The sequence below is a fragment of the Elgaria multicarinata genome, chromosome 3, assembly GCF_023053635.1.
Source record: "Elgaria multicarinata webbii isolate HBS135686 ecotype San Diego chromosome 3, rElgMul1.1.pri, whole genome shotgun sequence".
Taxonomy (NCBI): Eukaryota; Metazoa; Chordata; class Lepidosauria; order Squamata; family Anguidae; genus Elgaria; species Elgaria multicarinata.
This window is the reverse complement of record NC_086173.1, coordinates 70,555,890-70,581,566: the sequence shown is the minus strand read 5'-3', so window position 1 is coordinate 70,581,566 and position 25,677 is coordinate 70,555,890. Positions and strand designations below refer to the sequence as shown.

The window sequence follows — 25,677 nt, the reverse complement described above, 5'->3', positions numbered from 1 at the left end:
AAGGGTGACCCTACACATGGATGGACCTGTGGATGGAGCAGGAAGTCATGATCTTACTTCCCACCATAGACAAGGAGAAGACACTTTTCTGTTGTGGCACCCCGGCTGTGGAATGAGCTCCCTAAGGAGGTTCGCTTGGCACGTACATTATATTCTTTTAGACGCCAGGTGAAGACCTTTTTATTCTCCCCAGTATTTTAACAGTCTATAAATTAATTTTAACCTTGCTGTTTTAAATTTGTATTTTAAATTTGTATTTTTGCATTGCTGCTGTTTTTATCATGGCTGTGCTTTTATATTGTATTTCATATTATGGTTTTATACTGTTGTTTTGTTTTGAATTGTCTTAGTTTTGTGAACTGCCCAGAGAGCTTCAGCTATTGGGCGGTATAGAAATGCAATAAATAAATAAATAAAGTAGCTGGGTCCCTTGCAAATTAATATGGATTAACTTATAATGGAACAAGTTTCTCCGACACAGAAGCTTGATGAACTGATGTTCAGCAATATCAGTCTAGCATCATAGATGTGGAACACTACCCCCTCTTTAATACTACCCACGCTCAAAGGATGTATCCCTTCATTCTGCAGCTGAACAAATTCTGTTTTACTCAAGTTGTTACTTCTATTTTTAAGTATCCATGCTACAGAAGTCCTTTCTAGCCAGCAGTTTGTTTATAGAAATACTGGAAATCTGTCAAAAAGCCTCAAAGCAAATAAAGTATACCTTCATGTATCAACAGTCTATATTGAACACCTCCACTCCTGTAACAAAGCAATAATACCTTTTACAAGCAACATGGTTCATGTAAGTAGGAGTAGGGAGAAGAAGCTAGGGAATTCATCAGCAAGTGGGTGAGCTAAACACGAACCATTTTGAAGCTGTGTATGTGAAGTCTAGCTAGCATGTTGTTTTGCTCTTATTTTATTTAATTTGAAAAATTTATAAAACATGTCTTCATCCCCCAAAGGATTTCAAAATGGCCTCAAAACAATACAATAAAAACCATCTACAATCTAAACAGCAAAAAAGTAACATCGAGAAGCATAACGCTATTTCAATCAGCTAAAAAAATATAAACATGAATTTAAAATTGGGGAAAAAATAAAGTTTGTTTTAAAATGCCTGTGCAAATGAATCACTTTTAAGCTGGTGCTGAAAAGAGTATATCAGTGGTGCCAGGCAGATCTCCAGGGGGAGGGCATTCCAAAGTCAGGGTTCCACCACAGAAAATGTCCTCTCTTTTGTAGATGTTAAATGCACTATGTCTCTTGTTGAAGGCATACTGAGAAGGGCCCTCCTCTGATGTATCTCTCAAAATGTAGCTCATGATTGTGACAAGATGCTTTGCAAATATAAGCCTATGGGCGCAGATTTCCATGGGCAAAGATTTTGGTTGCAGTATTATTCATCATTATACAAATGCTAGCCAATAGATTTGAACTGCGGCACAAGCATATCAGAAATGGCATTTGTTGTTAGGGAATGGGGTATGGCAAAGTTGTACTTGTTCGTCTTTAATATGCATGTAACAGAGCAACACTTACTGGTATCACTTTCCCTTCTTCATCACAGACACATGTGCTGACTTCTACATTTCTCTGAGTGGTTTTATTATATTTATCCAAGTCTCCATACAGCAAGGTAATGTAGATGTCATTTCTTATATCACCTATGAAAGAAATGCAGAAAGTTAGATGCCAAAATAAAAAGGACTGCAAGCAGCTAATGTAACAGAACACATAAAAGCTATGCCTTTGCATACTCAGTGATATTCTGAAGTGTGAAACTGCAATGGGGGGGGGATGAAATTCAACTTTGATGTTTATTATCAGACTTTATCCTCTTGTCAGGAAAGGGCTTAATGTTGTTTCTACATCAATATGTAATTCTCGTCCTGCAATGACACCTTCTGGTTAAGCATAGCTAAGGCACACCAGCAAGTGGGGACAAGCCATGTAAGATTCAAAGAATTGTGCAGTCAGTACCATGTAGTACCAAGTGAAATACCACAGCTGAAACTCGATAGCAAACTTGATAGCAGGGGTAAAAGTTGGAAGGGACAAAACTCAGGGGGGTGCACAGGGGACAATTTCATCTTAGGTCTAGTATCATGTTCTTAAGATGCTTTGGACTTGCATTTTTTAAAAGAGTACACACACACACGCAGCTGTTTAGCAAAGATGTTTTGAAACCAAGGAGAGACTCAAAAGCAATATTTTGGGGTTGTTATGAGAGCCTATGGCTTTAAGAAAAAGAAGTCCAAAATAGGACTGAACCTTCTGGCTCAAAACTAGGAGGATCAACAGGGGTCAAAGAGTTCACGAAACCACCCCACCCCCAAATCTCTGCCTGTTTTGTGGTTCTCAGTGCAGCCGCGTTCATGTTCCTGCAAGTCCTGATGGCTACTCCCACCCCCCAGCAGGATCGCGAAGGCAATCAGCGTGGGCCATGCCTCCTGCTCTTATTCTGGGGGTCTCTGGGAAAGAAATGGAACAGCTCTGCTGTGACTCTGAGAAGCACGATGATGCCAGTGGTAAGTTAATGACAAGTTTCACCTCTTTGCAATGCCCTCTCCAACTTTGCCATGCAAAAAGCATGGCAAAGTTGGGGGAGACAATTCAACTAAATCATAAAAACTACACACACTGCTCACAAGTCCTTTGGCAGACCTACAGCAACCATTTGGAACTCAGTCTTCATATATTTCAAGGCAATGGATTACACCATTCATGGACCACACTTGAAGTTCTCTAAAGTCCCAAAAGGCAATATCACTGTCAAGAAATGCCATCCATATAACTGTTGTTGTTCTGTAATGTTTACTTTGTGTAGTCTCTAAGAGGCTAAAATGTATCTGAAATAGCCTGAGCTTTGCTTTGTTACTGTCAAAGGTCTGTGTAATAGTTACATGGTGATGTTCTGAGGGAGCAGAAAGAGACAATTGCTTTGAATATTTATAGATAGGGCTTGGATCAGGTAAATTCAATTTGATTGGCTGGGGATTCTAGCTAGGTGGAAAAGAGTGGTTGGGAAATGCAGATTGTCAGGGTTAGAGTATCAGTCTGTGGAGCATCAGGGAGAAGGGCTGCTGGTTGGTGGGTGGTGTTACAGAATGAGTAGGGAAAAGTTGAGAACAAAGTGACTAGCTAAGGCCTGAAAATTAAGTTTTTTCTTCTCAGTGTGATAACTATATGTAACTAATGAAGATCAGGAGTAGGGAGCAGATGGCTGTGCGATGCCAGGAGGCTGCCCTAAGATCTTGCAAGAAGGTTACACAAGCAGGCAGTAAAAACCCAGATAAACTGTCTAAGCAGCCAGAAATACAATAGGAGGAGTTTTGGAGAGTCAGAGAAAGACTGTACCCAAGAGTTGGACATGGTTGTGAGTGTATATGGCTGGGATGGAGGTTTAGGGAATTTGGCCTGAGGGAAAATAAGTCATTAAAAGGCTTGTATTAGAAAAAAGTGTCTCTTGAGTCCTTAAGAAGTGTCAGCAAGTAGTCTTTTGAAAACCCCAAAGTAAATATTAGTATTCCCATTTGTACAAAATACCCCTTTAATAAATTCATTTGTTTAATAATTCATCTTGTCTCTAATGGTGATGCCCATCTCATGTCTCAGCCTCTTATACCAAGTATTTAATTCCATTTATTATATTTCTATACCGCCTCATAGCCGAAACTCTCTAGTGCAGCGGTTCTCAACCTGTGGGTCGGGACCCCTTTGGGGGTCGAATGACCCTTTCACAGGGGTCACCTAAGACCATCGGAAAATACATATTTCCGATGGTCTTAGGAAACTGTATTGACTGAACTATGTCATGTATCATCTTTTGTATTATTAAAGCTATTGTTATGTATTATTTTCATTAGCAAACCATCCCATGACAATGGATCATGTAGAGAAGAACGAAAATAATTTTATGGTTGGGGGTCACCACAACATGAGGAACTGTATTAAAGGGTCGTGGCATTAGGAAGGTTGAGAACCACTGCTCTAGGGTGTTCACAAAGATTAAAAACCATTAAAATACATTATACCAACTGCAAAATCATATACTTAAAACATATAAAAAAGACAGCACACACATATATCTAAAAACAAATATTCTAAGAGAATTGGTAAAAGAGGAAAAGAGTCAGCTTTTGGAACTCTGAGTTATAGTAGCAGAGAGTTCCTTGGGCCCTGAAATATATGCATTTGCTAAAAATAAGAAACTCCATAGGTTGGATTACCCAGTATCCCCTATTGATACTGGTGGGAAAGCCCCCATACAATGTAAGCTATGTAGGATGTGATGCATTCACAAAAAGAAAAGAATAAATTATTTGATAAAAATTAACATTTGCATTGGAAAAGTGGTGAATCATAATCAGTTCCGGTAATAACAAACTTAGAGATTAAAAAGCCATCAACATGTAACATTTAAGAACCTGGAGGTTTTAAGTAGTGGTTAATAAAGTAGAACTTCTCCCAGTGGATTTAATGAAAAGCTATATTGTAATTTGCTAATATAATGCACACATATGGTTGAATTTTGTTTCAACATCACTGATCCTAAAATACATTAATTTATGAAATAAAAACCTGCATATCAACTGATGTTCATGTCCTTGGATAAACTAAATTTTGGCTTTGTTAAATAATAATGGGAACACTGAAACATGTAAAAAAATATTTTCACCTTCTCGGTATCTCAGAACCCACACATAGAAATTTTGGTGATTTTATTTAGAATATATCTTTTCATTTTATTTAGAAAACAAAGCATTTAATTTTCGTTTCTGTGAATCTATGACAGACTCCTAATGTTATAAATAATGAAATGCATGAAATGCGTTGGGTTAGATCAAATTATTTGTCCACAAAAGAGGACAGGTAGAAGTAGACTCCCGCACCTATTTTCCCTGCTAGATTCAGAGTCCCCCCTGAAATGTTCCCTTGAGGGCCAGGGTACCCAGCTCAGAGTAGTGGGTCATGTTGTAGGGATTTGAGGGGGGAAGGGAAAAGTGTAGAATAGAGGCACTTTCTGCTTTCCTCACAAAAGAGGCCTTCCTCCCGATTTTCCAATTCTTCCCCCTCTCCCCACATCTCCCTGTATCACAGTCCACTCCACTCAACAGGGTTCCCCAACACAAAAGGCAGAATTTCCAGGTGGCTCTGGTAGATGGCAGGGAAAGGACAGGGTGATTAAAAATAGTTTCCACATATCCCTTATCCCATGTGGTATCTGAACAGGAGGGTGGGGTGAAATGGGGCAAAACTGCAATTCAGCTCCTAAGCCAAAACCAACAACCTCATACCTGGCATGATTATTTCAGGAAAGCCAAGCTTCCTAGCAACTACTGTTGTTCTGTCAACAAGATGTGGGTAATCCTTCCTAATTTGAGTAATGTCTCCCACAAGCATTTTCATAGTTACCCACAGTCCTGTAAAAGAACAGAAAGACAATTCATATTTATAGTCAAATCTTGAGCTATCAATTGCTTCTTTGAACAATCTGTTGAGAAAGCCCAATTCACAAGCCCCACATCTAAGGACAAGTTCACATTTACAGCCACCCACAAGCAAGCATCTCATGTGGTGCCAGCAAACTCAAGATTGTTGCTTTCACATGTTCCCAAAGCACTCAGCATGGCATTGGCAGCAATGTAAACTATCCCTAAGGGCCATCAATAATGCCACCATATTTAGGTTAAAGGGTGTGGGGCGAGTGTAGATAAGGACTGATACAAAATATACTTCACCTTGTCCTCCACTATCACCTTTGAATGCTGTGACCTTGCTTAAGAGATTATGCAAAAACTCATTCTCCGACACTCTAAAGCAAGAAGAAAAATATTTGTGCAAACTGAAGACACTGATATAAACAATGCAGTAAACTAAGCAAGAAATACAACTGGAATGAACACTCGGTTAGACGTCCTCTGTTTCCTCCATTTGTAACAATATACCTGTAGTACCAGGCAGATAAAGACGTTGAAGAGATGACTGTAAGAATGTGTACCAGTCAAACAACAGGAGTTCCCAGCTTAATGAACAGAAAATAATGTCACAGCCACAAACCAATGGAAATGTTAAAGGCAAGCAACAGATTCAAGATCAAGTACAGTGGTTGTGCTGGGCAGGGAGTTATGGAAAAGAGCTGCTAGGGCTGGTCCACACATTTTTGCACAAGGGTTCAATCAGTGCGATGATAACTAGTTTTTTAGTCATGCTCATAGTTTCCCTTTCACAACGGTGCGAATTGTGGAAGTGGAAAAACATCTTTCGACTTAGTCTTTTCTTATGTATCACTTTAGTATGAGGTGTAAAACTGCCTTTCCATGAGTAGAAGTTGTCTTCAAATAGCCATGCAGCCCATTTCTACTTTTGGTGCAAGACAAAACTGTGGCAACTTTGATACAAGATTTTTATTTTACATACTAAAAACACAAAACAGTAAGATTGTCTTACGGATGAAAAGGGATGAAATGTTGCTTCTCTTCATCACTTTCTGCTTTTCCTTTTACGATGTCTGTAATATCCATTACTGAGGGAGGAAAAATAATCCATCATGACATGCAAGAAAGAAATAGATAGATAACTAACTTCCCCCCTTATTAGGATCACGTACCTCACGAACTCTGTAAAAATGGACCACAGTCAGGTATTATATTCAAATTACATTCTTAGGTTTTATGGTGTAAATTAGCCTAAATAGTTTCAAATGTAAGTACTTTTTCCATGTATCCTTCAAAATGAACGTTGCATTCTCTACTGCTTAAGTCTAATCTTTATCACAAGGCAAAATGCCACAATGAAACGTATTCTTCAGCATGGTCAGTATGTTGCTGAGGATGTCGCTGCTACTGGAAAGCCAATATATGCCAGAGTAAACATTGTATGTGTTCTCAATTATGCAGATTTTACAAGAAAATGTTCGATTATTTGCCTCCAATTCCTGCAATATCAATTAATTTAATTATGTGGCAATGGAGAACAGCCAATAAATACCAGAACCCTAGGTAGATGGCAATTAACTTGACTTCAAGGAAGCTGAGATAGCTAATTTGTTGTGCTTGCTTAAATAATACATTAGCATCCACATTTTGCTCATGTATGTTATATTGTTAGTTTTTTTTTACCCTGTAAAATACTAATGTAACATCCTATGCCGAAGTATTCCCAGGTAGTCAGATGGTTTAAGTGCTTACCCTCCTGTATATCTTCTCCATCACCCATGGGATCTCTTGTGCCATGTACACATTTCTGTCATTCTGCCACAACCCACCCAGTCTCATGGATGTTTTTGAGCACTAAAAATCTTCAAAGAACACTTAGCAGCAGCACTCTGAACAAATTTAGAAGGGAGACCTAAATTTGGACAGCTACTTTTATCTCTTAAATCTCTTCTAATCTCTCAATAAATAGAGAAGTTAAAATTCCATACTCAACATTTACTTCAATATTAGAATAAAATATTAGACCTACAACATTATTTGGGAAAAGTAAATAAGTTTATAAAGTATTCAAGGTGCTTGCTGGCAGCAAGTATTTTATATGGGCTATGATCCAGAGAGGCCTATGCACAGAATGCTTCTCAACCCACAAGTTGCAGATTTTTCTACCTAATGGCTGACCTTTGCACCTAACAAAATTCCACCCAATTTTCAGGGGCATCCATTTAGGGATTTCAGTGAGTAAAGAGTGGCTAAAAAGCCTAGATAGATAGATAGATAGATAGATAGATAGATAGATATAGATATAGATATATGAGAAAGATCATGTAGAATCTTTTGGAGCCTGTCCTAGTTTTCTTTTTTCTTACCTGCCACTCCAAAAGGCCGTCTTATGCCCTGAGTATATTTTCTAGTGTTAGTGTCTCTGAGATCCATTCTTCCAACACGTACAATCTGACAAATCAAGTAAATTTTGTCTCTTCCAAGATCTTTGTTTCCAAGATCCTAAGATATATGAAAACAAAGGCCCATTAATAGATCCACAGAAAAATCTCATGCCAAGGAGAAATTCCAAATTTACAAGAACTTCTACTGGTGCAAGAAAGAATTCATAATGGGAAAATGACATAAGTTTCATTAAAAAAAACACAAAATGTCAGTTCAGTAACAACTGCATTTGAGTAGAATGAAATCTGGATTTGGAATAGGCAACATTGTAAATAGCTAAGTGAAGCCTTTGAAGTACCTTGAGGAGCAAGTTAGTAGGCCAGTTCACATGACTGGCTCACTGTACATTATTTAACCCACCATGAACCATGGCATGTACCCTAACCCTACATAACCCTATGTTATGTGAAGATTGTTTAGCCCTCGGTGGCCAGGTTCACATAATATGACAATCCCCAAGTAGGGTTTATATAATCAAAATGCCAACACTCTGGTACATCATGGGTTAAACAATCCCCCATGAGCCTGCCATGTTGTGAGAATCAGGTCACTAAGTAATTAAGCAAACAAGCAACTAACAGATTCTTACCCAGTTGAGCCTTCCCCTTTGGTCTGAAATCCTACATACTTACTTGGGAATTAGTCCCCTTGAAACCAATGAGGCTTAATTCTGAATAGACATGTATAGGACCGCACTGTTGAAGCGTTTTCAGGTCAACTAAAGCAAATGACTAACCACAGCAGAATCAGCCTGACCATTTTAAGACGAAATGTGGGGATAAAATGTAGGGATAAAATGGGATGGGAGCCAATACTGTTTTTATGTTTTTTTAAAAAAAAATTGTATACTTTTAATGTTTACTATTTTTAATGTTGTAAACCGCCCAGAGAGCTTCAGCTGTGGGGCGGTATATAAATGTAATAAAATAAATAAATAAATAAATAAATAAATATATTGATCTATCAAAGTTCTGAAATTTAAGCTGAATTTCCAGGCGCCTTTGTGGGCCAATGCTGTCCCATTATCTATCTGATTTCTGCAGAGCTCTGCGCTCGGTAGGAGACTCCCCACCAATTGATTTTTAAACTCATCCAAACTAAAAAGGCAGTTTGAGGATTTGGCTCAAGAGTTTTAAACTTGGTAACTAAGGATTAATTGCACATATACAAATGGAATTTTCCCTCACAAACCCAATATCCCAGCTGCTTTTTAAGATGGGGCAAAAGGGAGTTTAATAAGAAAACTTGAAGTTTGGTGGGGTAGCTGCTGCTAAGAGAAACTTCCTAGAATACTTCAAGTGTGTTCACTTAAACTTGTCTTGAGCTACCTATGCAGTCTGATTAAAAAACAAACAAAATAAATCTGATAAAACTGAACAACCATAAGTTTATTAAGCTTGTACTGCAACACAAAAAAATAATAATCTTCTTGGTCCCTTGATGACAAGTAAGATTTCTTCTCTTCCCCTAGTGAGCAATAATTTAGTGATGTCCTTGACTAATTAATCAATCACTCCCCTATTTAATGTAACATCTGCCTATAAGTTTAATAATGATATTTTTTCCTGTAACACAATATTAACTTCTGACAAATATAGCGATGAAGAAGCTACAGTTATATGGGTTAATTACCACTTCTATTAGAACTTCTATTCTACTAGATCATGTATCTAGACTATCTACATCTAGCCATAAACTGAATATACCTGCGTATTCTTAATCTTGAAAAAGATGAAGAATGCAAGTGGAGCTAAAAGCTCAACTTAATTTACATCAGTTTAATATAGCATAAATTCTCCAGGGGTTTAGCCTTGGCCCCAACGTTCCATTTGCATGCAAATGTTTCCTATATATATCATTGCTATGGTTGACTTCAGTGGGGATTACTTCCAGGTAAGTGTGTTTCAGATTGCAGTTTAAGAGATCACTCTGCCCAAGTCAAAATAAGTTCCTCTACTCAAGTGGTTAAATCAGGTCAAATCACCCAGCAAAAGTAAGTTGTGTCTCCTGAAAATACAGAACATTGTGGAGATAAGATAGCAGATAGCAAATACTTGAGTCAGTAAACTTTCCAGTAAAGATACTGGTGGTTGGCAAGTAACTTATATAAACAGTGTGCCATCAGCCAGTGTGTTAGTGTGTTGGACTAGGAGTCAGGAGACCCAGGTCCTAGTTCTCACTCATCCATGAAGGTCACTAGGTGACTTTGGGCCAATCACTGACTCCTAGCCTAACCTGCCTCACAGGGTTGTTGTGAGAATAAAATGGAGAGGAGGAGGATCATGTATACTCGCTTGGGCTTGTTAGAGGAAAAGGTGGGATAAAAACGTAACAAACCAAAAAAAGAGGCTACTCACAGTGAAAACCACTTTCAGATTGTTGAAATTGTCAATTTCTTTGACAAAACCTTTGCTCCCCCATCTCACCAAGTAATTCTCACTGTTGAAAAAGAACACATTATATTATGTAAAGTATGATCATGTCATCTAATAGCCTGAGAACATAGTATTGGAGAATAACAGTATATAAGATCCATTGCTCCCTTCAAAACTGAACAGTTCACAGTGCCACCTCTACAAACGGACACATACTGAAATATTATATAATTCTTTGTAGTGTTTCAATCAATGGCTTTTGACAATCATCACTTGAAAGACAAAATAATGTTATGCCACCCAAGCTGATATCTAAATCCAAGAAACAGGGTTGCAATGCAGATTGTATCTACAATTAAGGACGCTGGATTAAATTGAGGTACCCAGCCATAAAGGGAGGCTGGTGGAAGCGGACATTTCCACCACCTCCTCTCCACACCACTCCCTAGACTATTCCCAGAATGCTCCCTTGAGGGTTGGTGGAGGATGCTGAGTGTGGTGGACAGTGGCACAGGGGTGAACAGGTGTGTGGAAAACTGTGGGGGGGAGACACCTTTTACCCTACTCACAGCTGTCTGTGCCTAATATTCTGCCAACTCTCTCTCTTCTCCATCAGCCCCAAGCATCTCTCCTCTTCACTCCCACTCCACTCTTCATTCCCACTCCATTTTTAGGGTGCTCTGGGGGCTGATGAGGGTAGGAGGGGGCAGCAAAGTGATTACCCCTTGCCTTCTTCTTCTGGATCCAACCCATTTTAATGGATTGTGTATAAAGCAGGCAAATTCCCATTTGTGTTTTTTCTCTTTCAGACTAAAAATATGTTTCTTCTAGCAACCCATTCTGAGGAAAAAGTGAGATTGCTTCCCTAGAATATCTTGATTTCCCTAAGTATGCATCCTCTTATGTTTTCAGATGTATGTCTGTTTCTCAATGAGATGGCAAACCTGAGCTTTTGTGGAGACAGTACCAGGTTTGAGAGTGCCATAGGCAAAGTGCCATCCTGGTGGCATTGACTAGCACTTCACTCCACAGTGCACCTGCTGCCCTACTAAAAATGTAAAGGGTGGGGAAAGGAAAAGGAATGCAACTGGTGTCAGCCCTGATATTAGGCTTTCCTGGGGCTTGCCCAGGTGCTAATCCTGGATCTGCAGCTACACAGCTGTAGCTAATTACCCATCTAGCTCCATATGACTGCAGTCTAGAATAGAATGTGCCAGAATGTTCCAGAACATAGATTAAAGCTGATACAGAACAGGGGGATGTCTTCACAGTGCCGAGTTGGTGCCACATTTTCCCCAAACCCCACGGTTTCACTTACCTGGGGTGGCGTCGGGTAATCCCAGCACCAAGTAGGGAGCGTGGGACATCCAGGTACTGGAGCCAAGCCACCCCACCCCCACTGCCCTCTTTCTAGTTTCTGGTGACCAATCACTGGTTGCCTTCCTCCTGTACCACACCTCAGATCGGCCAGGGTGACCTTGCTCCCACCAAAAAAGTCAGGGTACGTCCCCACCTTTTTTTCTGCGCAGTTTCTCAGGAAAGCTCTGTGGTGGCTGCAAATTTGCATCTACGTCATCTGTCACCGCACAGATTGACAGCCATCACACGGCTTTAAACTGTGTATAGACAGCCCCCAAGACTGGCTGCTACCACATTTTCCCTCCAGTGTTACAAGAGTGACGTTCACAATTATATATCCCTCATGCTTTAACCAGTAGCTGAGTTTGTGTCTATCTCAAAACAGCTCAAACAGAAGTCTAGTCCTTTCACAGATACTTTGCTTCTGTGTTCAACAACAATCATAGCTTAATTAGCTTCTTTCCTCTAAGAGGAGTAAAAACGGTATTAAGCAAGAAAAGCCATTACATAAAGGATGAGGGTTTTCAAGAGATCATGTTGTCACACTGGCTCTATATGTTACTATTTTAAGAAAGCATACTGAGGCTGCTTATAATAAACCCTTCAAACCTTCTGTCACAGAATTCACTAGTTCATAGACTGCAAGCTATCAGAGCTATTTGAAGCTTCACAGTGCACATTAAATTCACCCAACTCCAACGTTCAGTTTATTTCTAATGCATTTACTGATATGTAATACGTAAATTCTTCACTTAACATTTCAGAACATGGGTTAACATGTGATTGAGTCCAGTAACAACATAGTTTATTCATTGTTTTTTGTGTGTGTGTAGATTACTGAGATACTTAGAATTGCTAATTACAGGGCATTTTGATTTCTTCCTTGTATATTCTCTGCCTTTTCCTGTTCTGTTTTATAGTTAAATATGCATATTCATAATCTCTTAGATTCTTTAGCTGTTCTCTCCCTTAAGCACTGAACACCTGCTTGAATACTGAAATTGCTGTTGTAAAGCTTCTCATTATTAGTGTGAAAGTCTCTTTAAAGTTTCCATGCAAGGATTTAACGTGAAGTATCTGCTGATTTACAATCTCCTCCCACTGTGAAATGGGTGTTTTTCACTTTCAGTTCAGTGGATCATTGTATGGAGCTACACATTTATCACATAAGTGCAGTTGAGTTTGATGCAAAAGACTGCCACCTTGCACTGGTCAAAGAAAATCAACCTACCTTATAATTATATGTTTCTGGGGATCATAAAGAGACATGAAAAGTTCAGCATCTTCTCCTATTCGGCAGACAAAATTTCTAACGAAGACATAAAGGCTGTGGGTGGGGGACGAAGGGTTCCGGGAGTAGGTTCCATAATCAGGTTCATCCTTCGACTGTGCATAAACAAAAGCCAAGAGTGGTATAACATTATCCAAAATAAAACTAGAAGCAATTGGTAAAGCAGGCATGCTTTCTCCCCTTTCTTATATATCACAGTATGGCTAATCATAGTTTTGTAGATAGGGCACAATTTGAACCACAACGTATTACAGGTTTCTCCAACAGGTGTCCTCCAGTAGTGGTGGACTACAACCCCCAACATGCCCCCAAATGGTTATGTTGATGGGAGTTGCAATCCAACACGTCTGGTGGAACATAGGAAGTGCCTTATATTGTACACCATTAGTCCATTTAGCCCAGTATTGATACTGACTGGCAGCTGACACTCCAGGGTTTCAGGCAGGATTCTTTCCTAGCCCTACCTGGAGATGTTGATGATTGAACCTGGGACCTTCTGCATGCAAAGCAGCTCAATGCAGGTGCTCTACCACGCATCTATGGTACCACATTGTGGCAGGCTAATTATTAGGTGCAGATTTAACCCTTGGGTTCATATTCCTGAGATACAAGAATTAATGCAAAATACAAGAATTAACGAGGTGCTGAAACAATAATCTAAGGGTACTGAGAATATCTCCAGACATAAGCATTCATTTCAAGGGTGGACTCAAACCTCACAGTGGACAGCTACCTCCTTCCAGCCAACTATATATGAATTCATGGTATTATATTTGGTACCTCAAGGAGAGCTAGAAATGCTAGAAATACTCCTGTACCATAAAAAAACAGAAAGTGGAACACTTCAAGCGTGCCACGTTCTAAGGGCCCTAGACTACAGGAGAAGGCCTAACATTAGTATTAGAATGTGCAGTTGCTGCTGATCTCACAACAATGTTGGGAAGCTCTTCTCAATATACACAATATGGCTGGAAGGTTTCACCAGCTAAAGTCAGGAAAAGAGAATAAGCTTCTCCTGTAATGTATAAATAGTCCAACCCACACTCCATACCATCTCCTCTTTAATTCGTTCTGTGATTTTGTTAGTCGCTTCGGCATGAGCATGAAAGAGGCTAATGACACTGGTCTTGTCTGGGTCCAGGATATTCCCATCTTCATCTCTAACTATCAGATCTAGCTCAAGAATCCTGCAGACATATAGAGAAAAAAAATCCAATCAGCAACATTAACAGTTATTCCCCCATATTTAAATCTATCCCTCACATCACCTGCCTTATAAAAAATAACCCATTTCAAGTCTGAGCTTGTTTTGGCCTGTACTAGGGATGAGATTCCTTAATATGTATTTAAAAATTACTTTTAAAATGATTACATTCACATGAAACCATATAGTACGTCAGGTGTCTAATAAATGACTTGGGTTAACAGACCATGTAATACAAGCTCTTTAAAAACAAAACAATATACTCAGGGAAAATCATTTGTTAAATAGCAGCTTCTGGGAAGGCTGAGCAGCCAGGAACTGCAGAGGTGAGAAGGGGAATTTTAATTCTTTCTTCCCTCCCCACCCACTTTTCCAAAGCATGCTCCAAATTATGTTATATGCCTGTCCCAATTCTATGGTTTATATTCATGAACCAAAAATCATTATAAATGGGACTTCAGACAAGTACCCATGGCAGATAGGAACTCTTCTACATGAAGTGTCTCAATCCACCTTTTGAGTTCATGGCTGAGTTGAGCTTTAAGCCAGGGATATCCATGCTCATCTCAAGCTCTTAGCCACTACACTGGCTAGCTCTAGATGACCACTACTATATACACCAACTCTAGTTAACCTCTAGAATTTGTCAGTGAAGTGGATAAGTTGTGCATAATGTTGTGGTTATCTAGAGTTGGTCAGTGTAGTAGAGGTCTAGAATTGGTCAGTTAGTAGTGGTCATCTAGAGTTGGTGTTATTTATATGGCCAAAAGTATGACCTGGGAAGACCCTAGTTCAAATTTCACCTTAGCACTGAATTCACTAGGCAGGCATCAGCCTCTCTAAGCTAGTCTGTTGCCCTGAGGTATAGGGGAAGACGCTGTGTTGTTGCTAGTGTTGAGCTTAAGATTCAGCTGTCAATCTGGTTGGGTTGTATCTATGGAATGGGTGGGGGAGCACCATTATGTCCTTCACGTAGGGCAGCAAAATGAGCTAGACCACCCCTAATAGTAACCTATTATGAAAGCTGTTTCTACAGGTCTCTGAAGTCATCAGTGTGACGTGCTTAGAACACTTTAAAGTGTTATAGAAAATAGTGGTAATAATCGTCACCATCATCACCATCAGAGCATACACTTGACAATGATATGTCATTGTAATATATCAAGGGTTTGCCAAGAAGGGATTTTACTAGCTGCACTATAATTAGATAATCTGCCAATTTCCCAGTTCCACTAATCCTACACACACACACAGAGAGAGAGAGAGAGAGAGAGAGACTTCCTCTCTTCAGCACTTTCCCAACTCCTTTTTTCAGCAGCCTGGCTTAGAAGGACATAAGAAGAGAGGTGGTCTCCTAGGTTCACAACACACATTCACCTAGAGGTAGCCTGTAAGTGACACATATGACAACACCCAAAAATGGATTGCCAGCAGGGTCAGTGCTACCATTAGGCCAACTAGGCAGCCGCCTAGGGCGCAGACCTCAGAGGGGCGCAGAACTGATCTTTAAGTTTTATACAAATTAGCTGTTTTAAGAAAAATAATAATAAAAGGAAAATATAACAGTTCAGAAACTCTTCTTGAACAGCTGAATTGAAGTTGGCAATTTTTTATTGGGGGGGTGCAAGTAGCTTGCCTTGCCTAGGGCACAAAATAGTCTGGCACCAGCCCTGGTTGCCAGGTTATCGTCCTGTTATAATACGCCTAGTTGGAGCAGTGTTAACATATTATTATTATTATTATTATTATTATTATTATTATTATTATTATTATTTTATTAGCTTATTCTTAAAAAATAGTACCAGAGTGAACACAATTCAAGTCAACAAACCTGAGTTGAAATATATTGGAGAGCCAGAACAAGAAGACTTACTTGTTGCCATAGTCAATTTTGGAAGTGACTTTTTGTTTCAGTTCTTTGAGCTCATCTTTGGGCAATGTCCCCGAGAGGAGCTGTGACCTCCACTCCATTAACTCACACATCAGAGATTGTACCTGCCGGAAGCGTTCCTGTTTGTTCGCCTGAAATGTGAAAAACATTTCAAAACTTCAATTTATCTGAAATTTCAAATGCCATTTGCTTCTTTCCAGAAGCTAAACCACTACTGTATGGCAGGAAAACAGAGATATTTGGGGGGTGTTAAATCAAAAGCTACCCTGCATTCCAGTATAGTGCATTTCAAGCATACTTCAAAGCAGCATTCCCCAGCCTGGTGCCCTCCAAATGTGCTGGATTACAACTCCCATCATCTCTGACCAGTGGCCAGGCTAGCTGGTTAAGATGAAAGTTGTTTAGAGTGATGGAGAGAAAGAGAGGATCCATGTAAAACAGAAGTAAAAAGACAGACTAGATGGGACAACAGAAAAAGTTGGGTTAGGATAGGCTTCCCCATACCAAGGGAAAGAGGATGACTACTTATCTTAGCGTGACTTGATAGGGGCCTGAAGAAGAGGGAGCATAATCTCCCTGGGATCCCTACAGTATTGTCATGGTGGCATTTTTCTAGTTTGTTTTTGGTGTGTGGAATTCATCTTGAAGAGAAAGAAGCTTTTAAGTTTTCTGATTTGTGCCTTGGGCTAAATGTGCTCACTGAGTTACACTGCTTTATGCAGATGTACTGATCGTGTCACCTAAAGCACAAACGAAGTTAACAGAGGCTATTTCTAATAATGACGCTTCCACTTAAGGTTTCGATGTACTGTACACTAGGGTTATCCTTTGACACACAAGATTTGTTGGTTTGTTTTTTTCAAATTAGACAGGCTGTCACAACACATTAAAATGAGACAAGTTGCTTAGTAATGTATACTAGCAGCTTTCCCCCATAAGCAAAAGTAGTAGCTTCTGAATAGCAGGTGCTTTCAACCTTAGACTGGCAGTGCATTATGCATTAAAGGTCAGTCCAAGACTGGAGCAGCATAAAACCCAAAGTGGAAATATCCAGGCAAACTTTTAATGATAGAACCCAAACTCCTCAATGAAAGGATTGCTTCCTTATCAACCTTCTCAAAACAGTGCTCTGTTTGTGAAATTAAAGACAAAATACAGCAATAAAGAAACACCAGGCTTATTCATCTAGTTATCTCTTTAATTTTAACCTTGGATTCACTTAAATAAAAGGAATCCAATGAAAGGAACCATGGACTAGTCTTTCAAAACAGGAAAAAGCCCAACCACCCATGTCCAGCTGCTCTTCTTCATGGTGGAGTGGGGCTACTATCAATTTCTATCAGAGTTAGCAAGGCAATTCCCTTTTATTGGAGAAGATTGATCAATATGTCGGACCCCATTTGGCTAAACTTTGTTATTTAGAAATTGATGGTAGCCCCAATTCACCATTAAGAAGAGAAGCTAGAGTACTAGGAGGAAAGGCTAGAAGGCTTCGAAAAAATTTGTGTAATATTCAAATCATCTATTTTGCCCAATCCCCAAACCTCTACACCATGAAAAAGTTCTGCCAAGATCATCCCCTCAAATATTTTCAGTGCTGGCTGCACCGACTGACCTCCCCTGCTTTTAGGAAGGTATAACAGACTTTCATCAGTCAAGAAGCAGCCAGATTTGTAGCCTTCAAGGGCAGATCCTCTGAAAAATGCACATCCAAATACTTAAAAAATGAGCATTTATGACTTTAGGGACTTTTAGCAAACGCCATGATTTTGCTTTTATCATAATTTATTTTAAGGAATTTTGTTCTACAATAGGCTCCCAGCTTTTTCTATAATCTACGCATCCCTGTCTGTATAAGCAATAGCAAGATCATATCTCATTATAAGAGAATAGAGATCTTTTATTTCACTATGGATGGCCCTAGCCCTGCTAATTTTTTCTCTCCTGCAGTCATAAAACTCCCCTGGGAGGGGGTGGGAAATAACTTACCACATAGAGTTGCTTCCAGATATTGCCCCATTCCCAAAGTGTACAGGTAACTTCTTGCACCAAAGGAATCTCGGCAGGTATTATATTTTCTACATTTCTGAATGGAAGAATTAACACTTTCTTAATGTTATGACCCAATCCTGATCAGCAGCTTGCACTCTCAGTCAGATGAGGAGTGGAACAGCTTGAAACTGCCACATCTGAACTGGGTGCTTCCAGAGACAGCGCACACAAACACTGGCCATATCCCTCCAAGGAGCCAATCCTGTCTACACCAGGGGCTTCATGTACACCAGCACCTGCTCTCCAGCGCAATTCACCCTTAGGAAACTGACAGAGAGGAGAAGCCTATCCTTTTAAGCCTCTCCACACTTTAGGAAAGGGACCGTGCCTGGTAAGGTTAGTCTGGCTAGTTGAGCTCCAGACCTTGTAAAAGCAAAGTGTTAACTCAGAGCTGTCCAAGGTACTGAAACTGTGGACTGCTACTTGCCTGATCACACACCAGTGAGTGGCCCTTCATGCTCTGTGGTCTTCCACTCAGGATAGAATACTTCACAAATCTTTGCCTATCAGCTCCTGGCTGTGCACCTCTGGGTTTATCCATTTTATGATAGGAATCAATGCCTGTGAGGATTGCTTTCAAGTGTTCTTTAAGGAAATTATTTAACCAAGCTGATCTATTTTCTGTTTCCATCAGCAGCCAACTAGATGCTTCTATGATCTTACAAAGGCAGCCATTGTCTCCTGTTGTCTGTCCTTGAGCATTTGCTATTGTAAGATAGCCTCTAAGCAGCTGTTGACAGACATCATGAAATGTTGTGATCCCTTTCTTTTGAAGGCTACTTAAATAAGTGACCACATCACTACATCTTGTGGGAGTGAATTCCCATAGTTAATTATGTGTTCCAATTAGCTTCACCATCTGACCCAAGCTGTAGATTATAAGACAACAGCCAGACCAGAATATTGTAATTTCAATATATTTTACCCTACATGTGAATCTTTCCAAAAACAACTTACCATGTCCAAGGAACATACAACGCTTCAAAAGAGTTATCTAAATGTAATACCTTTTTTTCTCAACGGTAATTTCTTTGATGTGGATGAAAGATTTTGGAAATATTCCCTGTTGGAAGAGAACAATGCACAACCATTATGCTTTACTAACGTATCTTTGATAATAAACCAAAAGGAGCAGAACTAAATATACAGAGGTCCAAGAAAAAGTTTTGGTAAGTTTTATTATGAGATAAAATCTGCTACTACAACTACAACCTAAACAGCTAGGTTCAGATTTAGTCATTCTTAGAGGAGACCCATTGAATAAATGTGCTCTAAGTTAACCATGACTAACTGGCAGTGATGAGAACATTATGTTGTTGTTGGTGGTGGTGGTGTTTTTAAAAAAACTTCTCTCTATCCCAAAGTATTGCATAATTTCCAGCCAATGTTTAGTATTCCATTGTCAGACAAGGTGCTGAAGTGTATGGTGATCTCTCAGTTCCAGGTGTTTTTGAATAAAGCAAATTATAATTTCAATCTGTCTTCAGGCCTAGTTATGAGACACAGACTACTTTGGTGCCTTTAGTGGAGAATCTGCACCAGTAACTTGGCAGGGGAGTGTGTTCCTATAGATTCTCCTGGACCTCTCCTCAGCTTTCAATACCATTCACCAAGGTATCATTCTGGACCATCTGACTGGGTTGCGATGGAGGCACTATTTTACAGCTGCCCCACTCATTCTTGAAGAGGTCATTTCAGAAGCTGAGGCCATTCATTTCTTTATTCTGTTTTTTTCTTTATGTTTATTAAAGGGTGTGTTTTTATATTTTGATTATATTTCTGTATTATCTGTAATGTATTGTTAGCTAACTTGAGCACTATTTTAGTACAAAGACTTCATTGACTTCAGTGGGTCTGCTCAAATTATGACTAAATCTGAACGCAACATATGGAGTTAAAGTATTACCATAATGTTACCCTCATTACAGGGTTTGTTTGTAGACATTGCAGATTAACACCCATTGTTCATTCTTTAGACTCAAGTATTTGACAGTGCCCAGCCAAGTGTTGCTTGCAAATGCTGCAGCATTCTGTTTTTCTACAGCTCAGTTGCAGAACACATTGTATGTTGAGTTTGGTCCCCAACCATCTCCTGTTAAAAGGATTGGGTACCCTGGGATGTAAAAGAGTTCTGCCTGGGAGTACATAACACTGGACAAGATGGATAAATAGTCAGACCTCATTAAAAAGGGACCTTCCTGTATCCTCAAGCAGATTTGCAGTTTTAGCTGTAATTGATGTTTGGTATACTATGGATGACCTTATAACGGTTAATGGTGTTGTGAAGAGTAGCATAGCTTGCCATTTGTCCTCCCAGGACCCTTGATTTCCTCCAAGTACAAACATGCAAGACAGCATCTTCATTTAGATGTTATTTCACAATTCCCAAGAGGCTCAAGTGGAATTTATATATTAATGTATTTCTGTGCTTCTTATTTTCCAGTACTCTGTCTTCAAGCTTTGAGCCTGAGATTTATTTAGGAGCCCTATCTTTAGTAGAGCATATATAACATTCCACCTCTGTACCTCTAGTAATCAGCAGTCAAGCTAGGAAACTGATATTAAACCAGAGTTCCCAGTTTCATAAGAGATGTGGCACTCTGGTTTAAGCGAACCGGAATCTTCACACCAAAGCTGGTGTGGAAAGGGAAGAATGTACAGGCCTGACCCTTCTTCCCAGGTTCATAAACTGGACTATTAGGGAAAAAGTGAAGAGAAAATCAAAAGGAAGAAGGAAAAGGCCAACGTGAGCAGATATGTGACTTAAGGAGGCACAGCTGAATATAAAAACAGAGGAATGACAGGGGAAAGGAACACATTTGGAATTAGAGAGGGTAAACTGAGGGTCAAACTTCATGTTTCCCAGAGGACCTTCTCTTCTGCTGCTCCCAGACTGTGGAATGGTCTGCCAGGAGAGATTCATCAACTTAATCGTCTTTTTGAATTCTAGGAGGCTATAAAGACTAATCTCTTCCAGCAGTCCTAACCAGTCGAATTTTAAGTTATTTGACTGTTTGTTTGTTTTTTTAATATTGTACTAGTTTTATATGTTTTAATCAGTTTTATGTATTTTATGGTATTTGTATCTAATGTTGTTCATAGAATCATAGAATAGTAGAATTGGAAGGGTCCTATAAGGCCATCAAGTCCAATCCCCTGCTCAATGCAGGAATCCACCTTAAAGCATATCTGACAGGTGGTTGTCCAGCTGCTTCTTGAATGCTTCTAGGGTGGGAGAGCGCACAAACTCCCTAGGTAACTGGTTCCATTGTCGTAGTGCTCTAACTGTCAGGAAGTTTTTCCTGATGTCCAGCCAGAATCTGGCTTCCTGTAACTTGAGCCCATTATTCTGTGTCCTGCACTCTAGGAGGATCGAGAAGAGATCCTGGCCCTCCTCTGTGTGACAACCTTTCAAGTATTTGAAGAGTGCTATCATGTCTCCCCTCAATCTTCTTTTTGCCAGGCTAAACATGCCCAGTTCCCTGCCTCGATCCAGAGGGAGAGGTGGGTAAGAAATTATTATTATTATTATTATTATTATTATTATTATTATTATTATTATTATTATTACAAGATGTAGCTAGTAGCTCTATCTTTTTTATACATTTACTTATTTTAAAGTTGGGGGTCTGGTTTGTATTAGGAACCCCTAATAACCTTCACTATCACAAGCAGGCAGCAGAGGTTTGATCCTTCTATCCCCAGCCATTATTTTACCAATAAACTGCCCACCCTGCTCCCACCATGATTGCAAGGCTTAGGGGGAAAAGCCTCAATTGGCACCAGTGTACCCCATCCCACCTTGCAACCTGTGTAACCACACAGAGGGATCTGTGTAGGTCCAGAGGGATCTAAACATACAAAACTAGTACGTGGACCTGTATTGCATCATCTCATGTAGAGTAATCTGTCTAAGAGCTGCTTCACAACCATTACATGATGAAAACAAAGTGAGTGAAGTAACAATGGAAAAATGAAAAAAGGGACATTAAGCTTTTAAAAGTAAGAGTTCCACAGATACTTACATGAGTAATTCCATTATCACTTGATCACGTGGGTATAACATCAATAAGAAAAAGGCCAAGGTTTGTTTATAAAAGCAATTTCTAAAGTACAGAGCCATTAAAGTACTTTTTAAGTTTTATATTGCTTAGAATTGTTGTGCTAGGTAACAAACAGAAAGCTATTTCTATTTAACAGAGAACAAGGAAATGAGTTTTCATACTATCTAACAAAATAAGAAACTCTGAATTGCATTTTTAGGGACAAAGAACTAAAAGGTTACTTTCTTCAAGTCAGTTCTGCAGATGTCTTCTCAGATTTGACTGCACAGCATAGAGGCTGTCTTGATGAGGGGTTTGTCCTGGAGTGGATTCGGAATAGCGGCAGGTCATCTATATGATGTAGCCGCCATCCTAAAGCCACCCCAAAGCAAACCCCCTAAATTTCGCTTTAAAAAAGTCGGGCACTTACACTTACTTTTTTTAAGCGGAGGCATGTGTTGTGTCTAACCCTACTGCCTCTGTTTTGAGAGAAGGTGTTTCAGGTAATCAATCAGATTCAGACCTAGAAGACGTGGCACCAGACACCAGCCAGCCTGTACCAGGGGCGAGGAAGGTGTCACGGGCAATTCACCAACTGGGAGTCAGCTCTCTCCAAAGTTTATCTCCTCAAAGCTAAATCCTACACACACAGTGGGAAGTGAGCTTTCTTCCGGAGGAGAGCACCCAGACAAGCTAACTGATGCTAGGGTCTGCCAGAAGCTAAAACACACAGAGCAGAAGGAAGGCGTGACAAAGTCAGTCCGACTCAGATTGCACCAGAACCTCCCTCGCACAAGGCTCTCTGAAGTTACAGGCACTTGGGAAGGGGCTTCCTGTTCTCCTTAGTCGGACAATTGTCTCGCTTAGTTTGCATAGTTTTGCCTAGGGGGAAGTTTCTAAGAGATTAGCCTCTCTTCAGGTAGAAGAGATGTTTGCTGCTTAATAAAAGCTTTGTGGATAACCTAGCAGGGCTCTTCATTTGTCTCCCATCGAAAGCAGGAGCTTTCTGAGAAACACAACAGCATGCCACAGCCAATGGCACCCCCTGACTGGTCACCACCGGCTGGAGGAGAGCCAGTTCAGGTGCTGTGCATCCCTCTCTTCCTCCCCCTCTGGCTGCCCCATTGCTCCACCCCACCCCCATTTTTTTAAAATTTGTAGATGCAAACCTAAAAAAGGGGGGGAATGAACAGGACAGCCGGGGGGATAGAAAGAGGGGCATGCGGCGTCCAAACCAGCTTTTCCTCCCCCTCTGTTCACATCTATAGATTAAAAAAATGGGAGGGGAGAGGAACGGGGCATGCAGAGGGAGGCCAGAGGGAGGAGAGCCAGCTGCCCCATTCCTCTCCCCACCCCGGTGCTCAACCCAGCAGTGGAGGCAACTCTGCATTGGCCTTCCTTCCTGTGCAGATGCCAGGAAGGAGTTCCAATGCAGGAGCCTGAGGCCTTGCGGCGTCAAGACAGGACCATAGTGTCAAAGAAATGTGACAATTATTTAGCTATGCATTTCTAAAAGGAAATCTTCAAAATATAGAAGGATAAATGGGTTCCTTAAAAAGGAAAAAAAGGTGGGATATAAATGTAATAAATAAAAAAAATAATTAAAAAAAATAATTGGGTAGACACCCACAATGAAAGAGATGGGTGGAACCTAAGGATCAGGAACAGAACTCTAGCCCTCATATGAGCAATTTATGAACTGTCACAGTCAACATAATACTGAGAAGAGGAAGTTGAACTGCATTTTACAGTGTGTTGATTTTAATTATTAAAGGCATAATCCTCTGCATGCTTAGACAGAAAAAAGGCCCTATAACTCTCAGTATACCACAGCCAGCACTGCTGGGAATTGTAGGACTTTTTTGTCTAAATATGCACAGGATTATTCCCTTAATGTGTTAGTTTTCATGGTAGCATTTCGATTCAGGCATTTTACTCTTGGAAGCTTTTATCTAACTTTGTGCGGAGCTGTTTCATAATACTTTTGTTGCTAATGGCTGGAATCCAGTGTTCCCATTAATGGAACCCTGCTCACAGGATTCTCCCAATGGCGAAAAGGAGAGGAAAGGCATTTTTGGCAGTTTCTCCTGAGGTCCCCCGTGACCCCTGGAATGCTGTTTTGTCAGGCTGGGGGTTGCAGGGGAAATTAATGAAAATTGCTTCTCCCTCCTTCCTGCAGTGGGGGCCTCAGTCCCTTCTATGATCAGAAGGTGCACTTTTGCCCCCAACCCATTGCATTTGTCTTTATGGTTCTGATTGTATATTTTACTTATATTATGATATAAAATTGTGTGTTGTAAGCTGTATTGAGCACACTTAAAGAAAGGTGGAATTAAAATGTTAATAAATAAATGGCATTGAAGTCCTCACTGACCAACATTTTGTACTTGGAAGTGAAGACTAGGTTCCAAAGACCTTACAAGAGTTTAATCCAACCTAGTGTGATTTTTATTTTCCCCGTCTTTCAACAACAAACTAAATTGCCATATGATTTTGAATTTCACCTCAGTTTCAGGAGTGGTTTCCTTGAGGTAAGGGCTACTCTTGAGAAACACAAGCCCAAAGATATCTTGAGTGCATTTAACTAGGTGAATCCTGGCAATGTCAATCTTCCTTACTAAATGTACTTAACAGAAGATCCTTCCATCTTTCCATCATATTAAAACATACATCAGATCCAAAACCATTCATTTCCCACCCAAACAGAATTAGGTTACAATCCTACTATACACATCCTGAATTCAATGGGACTTTTCAGCATAGATGTGTATAGGATTGTCTTGTAAGTGAGTAATATTCTCAAAATTAACCTCCAAATATGAAAAAGGGAAGGAGGAGAATGGATAGTAACTGAAAAATTAAATAAATAAATTGCAAAAAAAAATAAGAATAATGAAGTCAATAAGAATAAACTTACCGTTGTGCCTTTATGTCTTACAAGGTATCCCTTGTACCAATCTAAAATTTAAAGCAGAACCATATCTTCTATTATATACTTTTTAAAAAATGTCCAAACTGTGCCCACACATTCAATTTCTACAAAACTGAGATTGGGATTCTAAATATACATACTATATATACATACTTGGGAGTTAGTTGCATTGAATACAGTAGGATGAACTTCCAAGTAAACATGCATAGGGTTGTGCTGAAAGTGAATTAGTATTTTCTTTACTCGATCTTCATGTTTTTTCAGGTAGATTTTAAATAGAATAATAGTATTTGATTATGAGGCAGAAGAACATTTGAGATTGCCCATACTCAAAACTAGAATTCTCTTCAGGACTCCAAAGGTTGACTCACTATACCATCTCAACACGCTATCTCAACCTCAATAGAAGCTCATTCTCTTCAACGAACTACACAAATTATTAGGGAAATCCGGGGGGGGGGGAATCATTTGGTAGCTATATCAAGACAGGCGGAAAGGCTAGAAATTATTTGCTGAATAAATAGCCATTTAGGTTGCAGATGCCAATTAGCTACAATTGGCTATGAGGGAAATTTTCAACAGTACCAGCTTCAGATTTACCCTAACACTGCTTCCCTAACAGGAGAAAAGACAAATGT

The 25,677-nt window shown here is 39.7% G+C and overlaps 1 protein-coding gene across 1 annotated transcript in view; it reads right to left on the bottom strand.

The window, feature by feature from the left end:
- DOCK2 (dedicator of cytokinesis 2) overlaps positions 1 to 25,677 on the bottom strand; it is a 317,141-nt gene that overhangs the window by 281,582 nt on the left and 9,882 nt on the right. The window contains exons 3-14 of the mRNA XM_063120569.1: positions 25,025 to 25,065; positions 19,072 to 19,127; positions 18,002 to 18,098; positions 15,995 to 16,143; positions 13,969 to 14,104; positions 12,858 to 13,012; positions 10,250 to 10,331; positions 7,814 to 7,949; positions 6,460 to 6,535; positions 5,751 to 5,824; positions 5,307 to 5,432; positions 1,549 to 1,673 (exon numbers count right to left, since the gene is read on the bottom strand). Coding sequence (XP_062976639.1) covers positions 1,549 to 1,673; positions 5,307 to 5,432; positions 5,751 to 5,824; positions 6,460 to 6,535; positions 7,814 to 7,949; positions 10,250 to 10,331; positions 12,858 to 13,012; positions 13,969 to 14,104; positions 15,995 to 16,143; positions 18,002 to 18,098; positions 19,072 to 19,127; positions 25,025 to 25,065 — 1,253 coding nt within the window. The remainder of the gene's footprint in view (positions 1 to 1,548; positions 1,674 to 5,306; positions 5,433 to 5,750; positions 5,825 to 6,459; positions 6,536 to 7,813; positions 7,950 to 10,249; positions 10,332 to 12,857; positions 13,013 to 13,968; positions 14,105 to 15,994; positions 16,144 to 18,001; positions 18,099 to 19,071; positions 19,128 to 25,024; positions 25,066 to 25,677) is intronic.